Source organism: Octodon degus, unplaced genomic scaffold (assembly GCF_000260255.1).
Source record: "Octodon degus isolate 3935 unplaced genomic scaffold, OctDeg1.0 scaffold00045, whole genome shotgun sequence".
In the NCBI taxonomy this organism is placed as follows: domain Eukaryota; kingdom Metazoa; phylum Chordata; class Mammalia; order Rodentia; family Octodontidae; genus Octodon; species Octodon degus.
In genome coordinates, this window is record NW_004524621.1 from 7,722,852 (window position 1) to 7,730,028 (window position 7,177).

At 40.2% G+C, this 7,177-nt stretch overlaps 1 protein-coding gene across 1 annotated transcript in view; it reads left to right on the plus strand.

Annotated features, from left to right (window-relative positions):
- Dip2a (disco interacting protein 2 homolog A) overlaps nt 1-7,177 on the plus strand; it is a 148,547-nt gene that overhangs the window by 22,225 nt on the left and 119,145 nt on the right. Inside the window, exon 2 of the mRNA XM_023716074.1 lies at nt 6,112-6,183. Coding sequence (XP_023571842.1) covers nt 6,112-6,183 — 72 coding nt within the window. The remainder of the gene's footprint in view (nt 1-6,111; nt 6,184-7,177) is intronic.

The following is a 7,177-nucleotide window of genomic DNA, read 5'->3' on the forward strand; positions in this document are numbered from 1 at the left end:
AAGTAGGTGCTTTAGACCACTGAGCCATCTCACCAGCCCTCCTAATTCAGTTTTATATTAAGAGCATCTTTTATGAAAAAATCTTGTTGTAATTTTTTGAAAAACTTTATCTTTTGACCATTGACCAATTATTAGGGGTGTCTCCCAAGAGATTATGGAGATTATTAGGGTTCCTTATTAATAAACAAAGCTTGACTACCTCTCTGTTCACCAGTTGGAGGACTGTCCAATAATTTTCTCTACCCTAAGGAATTTTTATTAATTATCTTTTATGATATGTGAGAAAATCAATTTTGATATCACTTAAACCATCTGGTAACTCAGATGAAAGTATGTTTTTAAGTATATACCTCAAATTATATTACGAACAAATGAAAAAAGAAAAATTGTTAAGCTCAAATAAAAAGAGGAGTAACTGTTCATGGAATTCAGACAAATGGATAACAAGTACACAGAACAAACAAACATCTTTACAAATCAGTGTACTCAAATAGATTTTTGACCAAATTGAATTATAGTAACTATTACAATTTTAGAAATTTGTAATTATAAATTGGCTACTCAAATTTTGTTGTTTGTCAATTAGCAGAGATCTCTTAAAATTTATAAGGAATAGAATCTTTTATCTATAATGAATATGTATATTTGTATTTTATTTTATCTTAATACTGGTAACTTTTAGCTCACTTATCTCTATATACTTTTATCACCTATTTATTTTTATTTTTTAATTTTTTTATTGAGAAACAGCAATGAGACAGTTTCAAAACCGATTAGTAGGACAGTTTCAATAATTAATACATTGCATATTGTTGTCTTGTAGTGGTTATTCATAGTACAAGATGCAGACATGATATCCTGTCCAAACACTATTAGTACAAATCTTTCTTCTCACTGAATTAAAAGAGAGTAGCTGTATATCTATCTTAACTATTTTGTATATACAGATACAAAATGGTCCATCATTTGTATCCCCTTTTTTTGTTTAGTTTTGTCAGAGATGGGTATTCCAATGCCATTTAAATATTGCAGGTGTGTGAATCAGCAAAATAATCCAAGCTGGCGGGAGCCTCAGGGAGAGTTCTCTCTCTTTTTTTTTTTTTTTGCTAAGGGCAGGGCACGCTGGAATGAGTTTGCCCCGAGAGAGGGGCCTATGCCTTGGAAACCGTTGCAGTTCCAGCATTGTCTGGTGAGCTCTTGCTGTCCCTTGAAAATCCAGGGAGAGGGTATAAATCTCACACCAGGCCGTACCCATGTCCTCAGCGTAATATCCTGTAACTCAGTTGTGTCCCAAGTTTACTGATCAAGGAGATTATGGGACCACAGAGGAAAGTGATTGTCAGTGTAGTGTTCCTAAGGAGAGTCACATGAAGAGAAAATATTCTCTCAGGCTTTCACAGAGAGCAAATTGGTCAAGCAATGGCCATGACTCATCCACATGGCTGACACTGACAAAGGATCTCCAAACTGTGGTACAGGGTTTCAGGGTAAATCCTGAGGGGATTTGACTGACCTTATCAGATACAAAAATTACATTTCTTGTTATATAGATCTTTATCTTGGTCTTAACCATCCAACAGAAAAGTATAAAAACGAGGTATAAAAAGTAAAGCCATATTAATATGCTGAGCTGTAAAAAGCTCAAGTCAACAACTTCTGACATTGCCAGTCCTACAGATAACCCACTACTATTATGGACTACTAGATTATCACCTATTTAAACCTTTGATTTGCATTTTGTTTACCATTCTCCTGAGCATTCTTGGTCATTTTCTTCAGTAGGCCCCAGGTCAGATCTAGCCTCATCATTGTCAGCTTCTTCCTCTGGATCTGACTTCATGATACAACCAAACAGCATGCTCTAGCAAAACACAAACATATCTTTGACCTTAAATTAGCCTTTTTTTTTTTCCTTTACCTGATTGAATTGTCCTTTTATATATATATATATATATATATATATATATATATATATGAAACAGTATAACAAACACAAGTTTAATAATTAAATAAGACTTAAGTTGTCTACTAAATGAATGCATTCACTGCCTAATGCTTGTGAGTTGGTAGCTGGGCATGGTAGCATTTGCACTTAGCAGGCTAATGTAGGAGGATTGCAGGTCTAAGGCCAGCCTGGGCTACCAAGGGAGATCAAGCTTAGTCTACTACATTGCAAGACCTGGTCTCAAAATAACATAATAATGCTAATTTATATATACATATAAAATTCACATAATCATAATAAAACTAAAAGGTGTGTGATCTTTTGGGACTGCAGCCCTAGTTGTCTAGCACTCAGTTGGGTCCACCTGTCCTAAGAGTTGTCCAGTACTTGGATTTTTTTTTTCTCCCAATGCCTTCAGGGCAGGTTTGGCTGGCTTGAGTTGTGGGGATCGAACCACAGCAACCTAAGCCTGACTGCCTTGTTGAAGCAGCCACTTAAAGATCTGAGCTAAGGGGCAGGCCCCCTGTCCAGTACTTGGAAAGGAGGTTTTAGAAAGGGGGTTGCTGAATTGGTGATCCCTTGGGGTTGGTGTCCTGTGCAAGGTTGTGCTATGGCAGAAGAGATGGGTGGCAGCTGCATGTCATCCCAGTTGGAGCAGACTTTCCAAAATTCTACAGCATCTCTGTACTCTGCCAGCAAGCTGTGTCTACCTGTGGGGCCATGCCAACTCTGATGTTAGTCTCTGTGGTGTGTGAGAGGGCTGAACCTGGAAGGAGGGAATAGGTGGGAGCCTCTTTGTGTTTAGACTCCCACTGCAGCCCCTCCTGCTCGTGTGGTAAGAGGCTTGGCATTCCACGGTATATGGGGTTGGACTCTGCTGCGCTGGGCATGTGGAAAGATGGTACTGGCCACACATGAAAGTGGAACACAAACTTAGGGTTTTTCAGTTTTACTGTGGTTCAAAAGTGGTAGGCATTTCAGTAGAAACTACACTTTGAGATTTGATCATTTTTCCCCCCTCCCGATCCCCTCTCCCTCTCCCTAGCTCTTTCTTCTCCGGCTCTCACAGGAAATAAATAGCTTTATATATATGAAAAAACAAAAACGAAGAAAAAAAATTGATCCTTTCCCAAGCTGGTGATACTGGTGTTTATTGATGTGCAGCCAGGTGCTGGAGTCAGTGTCCAAGCACCTTCCTAGAGCTAGGCTAGCATTGGATGCCTGATCAGTTCAGGGTGCATTTGACTTAGGTACAATCATTGGATGCAGTCTCACTGTAAGTTGAGCATCTGTAGCTCATTATGTTCAGTTGTTTCGGTTAAAAAAAAATGAGATGGCTTTTGGTAAATTGTAAGCATCATCCAGGGATCAGCAAGTTTCATAGGTCTGTGCCCTTTGGGCTCCTTCACTAATTCAGCATCCATTTGAAATGGGAACATAAGGAGGACTGTTTTAAAAAGTGAATGCTTAATTTTTTTTTTCAGTACTGTGTATCAAACTCGGGACCTTGCGCTTGCCAGGCAGGCGCTTATGCCACTGAGCTAATTTCCTGGCCCCCTTAATTCTTAAATATTCTGGAAAATTGATGTTCTGCTTTTATTTATTTACTTTTTGAGACAGTGTCTCACTTTTTAGTGCATGCTGGCCTTGAACACGTTATGTAGCCCAGGCTGCCCTCAAATTTATGATCCTCCTGCCTCAGCTTCCTGAATGCTGGGATCATAGGCCTGTGCTACCATGTTCAGCTGACTACTCTGCTTTTAAATAGGAGTTTATCAGTTTTAATTTCATAGAGCAACTTTTAATTTCCATTTATATTTGTCACATTTGAATATATTCTAGAGAAAACTTTTTTAAAAAGATGATGCTGTTTTAAAAAGTATGGGTTTAAATTTGTGCAAAAGTTTGAGTTTTATAAACAAACCCATTCTGTTGTATCCTGCACCCAAGGCGGATAGTAGCTGCAACATTGAGCATGCTCAGGTGGGCAGTGGCTGCACCAGGGTCTGTGAGTCTCTAGTGCATGGTTTAGATGAAGCAGATAAGGGTGAGATGGGCATATGGTACCAAGGGCACTACAATCAGAGCACTGCATCAGGTATGCTTTTTGCAGTGAGGGTTTAGTGAAGAAAGTAGGAAACAGATTCATGTTATAGTGCTATTCAGGTCAGGTGAAAACATGGAGGGCAAGACGTACACTTTGCACAGGACACAGAAAATACTCAGAGAAGTTGCTGTGGGGATGGAAGCAGAGTATGGTGTGGACAGAGGGGTGAGTACAGAAGGTAAAGACACAGGGAGTGTTGGGGGGCACCTGATTGAACCCTGTCCAATAGACTCTATAGGAAACCTGGACATGAGCAGCTACCTTGGGCTCTTTTTCCCAGGATGACATTTAGTGCATGCCCAGATCTTCCAGTAGACTTAATTTAGGTGTCAAACATTCAGAGGTGCCCATGTTTTCACATAAGCACTACAGGCAGACTAAATTCAAGAATTCAGCTAAGGAAACACTTGAGATTCTCTTTCACTGCTCTCCAGGGCAGGGTGGAAGAGGGCTTAGAAAACACAGAAACATGAAGGGCAATAGTAGTGAGAATTGTACTAGTGTATAGTTGTACCAAAAGGTAGTAGTTTAAATTGCTGTAATACATATTTTCTGGTCTAAATAAAGTTTCCAGAAAAACATCAAATATCTGCTAGTAGCACCCCAGTTCTGTGATAGAATCAGTAGATCAGGATGTGCTTCTAGGGATGGAGCTCAGGGGTAGTACACCTGCGTAGCAGGTAAGGCTGGGGGTCCATTCCCAGCACTGTAGGATTGTGTTTCCCTAGAGATACATCTCCTGCTTTGTTCCCTGGTGTTTTACTTCATTTATTGGTGTCTTTGTGATAATGATTGGAATAGCTGTCCTTTTTCTCAAGTCCTCACTGAGGCACTTTGCCCAGAGAGGGCTTCAATTTGGTGGATCCTTTTCTTCAATGTTTTCAAAACTTAAAACTGCACAGAAATCAGGTAAATTCTGATGTGGATTCTGTTGAGTTGTAGTGTGACCTCAGACTCCATGTCTTTGGCAGGGTCAGGGGCTAGTTACTTTTCTTGTTGCTGAGACAAAATACCTGACACCCAAACTTAAGGAAAGAAAAGTGTATTTGGCTCATAGTTTGTAGACATTTCAGTCCTTAATTAGCTGACTCCAAGATAGGATAGCCTTGCAGAGAACAGTTCATGGTGGACGTAAGACAGCAGAATCAACAACTGACTTTAACAGCATCTTTCTGCCCCTTTTATACTCTGTCTAGGTTGCTGGGATTAGGATGATGCCATATCAATCAGTAAACTGATCACACACCCTTAATCCCAGCATTACACACTCTGGATTCAGCCACCTGTGAAAAGCCTACTCCCCCATGAATGCATGAGGCTTTATGGGGACATCTAGATATAAACCATAACAGTTACTAATCACAATTTTTAAAAACTGAAGTATTTATATACAGTAAAATTCATCTTGACAGATTCACATAGTTATTTGACTATCACTATGTCATAGGACAGTTTCACATCTTATATTCCTTGTGGCTGCTGCTGATGCTCCTTCAATGTCAGCTCATGACAGCCCTTGTCTGTCCTCACTCCATAGTTCTGTCTTTTCCAAAGTCATGTAAGTGAATAATTTGGGTATGGCTTCTTCATCAACAGTTCTCATGGGAGATCTGCCCATATGGCTGTACCTGAGTTGTAGTCCATGGTGTGGACCCATTAGAGTTGACTGAGCCATTCACCAGTTCAAATAAATTAATGTTGCTTTCAATTATAAATTAATTTTAATTAAAAATGTTGGAACTTTATTTTTATTTTAGTTTTTTTAAATGCATTTAGTACAGGGGATACAGGGTCTACAGGGTCTCACTATGTAGATCAGACTTGTGATTCTACTGTTTTCAGCCTCCCAAGCACTGGGATTATAGGCGCATGCCACCATGCCCAGTCTCAATCACTGTCTCAGTGCACCCCAGGGATGGGGCTGGCAGGGCACGCGGGGGGGATTGACCCCCGGCTGCTGCGCTCTGCTTAAGCACATGCTTTAGTCCACTAAGCTATTAGGCCAGCCATAATGTTGGAATTTTAGAAGAAGTATGATCTTGCTTTTCCATTGTTTTAGGTGATATCACGCAAAAGGGATATGAAAAGAAAAGGGCAAAGCTGCTGGCACGATATATTCCATTTATTCAAGGTAAGGTCAATACTTTTGTTATAATAGTTTATAACAAATATTTGTTTTATACAACTTGATTGAAAAAATAGCCTAGCATATTAAACCTGCCCCATGCTGCAGAGCACCTACAGTGTGCAAGTACTTGGGTCCCGCAAGGGTGAGAGGTATAGCAGGCCTCCCCAGAAGTTACTGCTTATTTGTACTTTGTGGTCACTCTGTGCACAGGAGTATTCCTCAGATCCTAGGCTATGAGAGTACCGGCCTCCACCAATAGAGTTCAGTCTGTGGAAAGCTGAGATCACAGTGTGCTATGGGCCCCTGAATCCCATAGAGATAATGGGAGTGCAGGAAGCCTCAAAAGGAGTATTGCCCTTGCAAGTATGAAGGCACACCAAGTTGGCTAGTCAGGGGCCTGTAGAACACTGCTAAATGAAAGAAAGTGGCTCCCCCAGAAGTCAGCACACCATTTCCACTGGAACCAAGAAGAGAGAGCCAAGGGCTTCTGAGACATCTGAGTACTTCATTTCTTTTTTTCTTTTTTTTTTTTTTTTTTTTTTTTTGGCGGAACCGGGGATTGAACTCATATCCTTGCATTTGCCAATCAAGTGCTTATGCTACTGAGCCATCTCCTCGGCCCCCTCCCCTTTTTTTTTTTTTTTTTTTTTTTTTTTGTGGAACCGGGGATTGAACTCAGACCCTTGTGATTGCCAGGGAAGCGCTTATTCTACTGAGCCATCTCCCCGGCCCCTAAGTACTTCATTTCTTAAGCTGCACAGTGGCTACATTGATTTTTTTTTTCTGTATAGTTCTTAAATTAAAAGCATGTGTAAGGGGGGATTGGTGGCACATGCCTGTAACACCAGTACTTGGGAGAATGAGGCTGGAGGATTATTGTAAGTTTGAGGCTAGTTTAGGCTACATAGTGAGTTCAAGTCCTGAACTTTATATCAAGCTCTTATCTCAAAAAACTAAAAATAAATAAATGTTAAAAACTAAAAAGGAAGAAACCTCA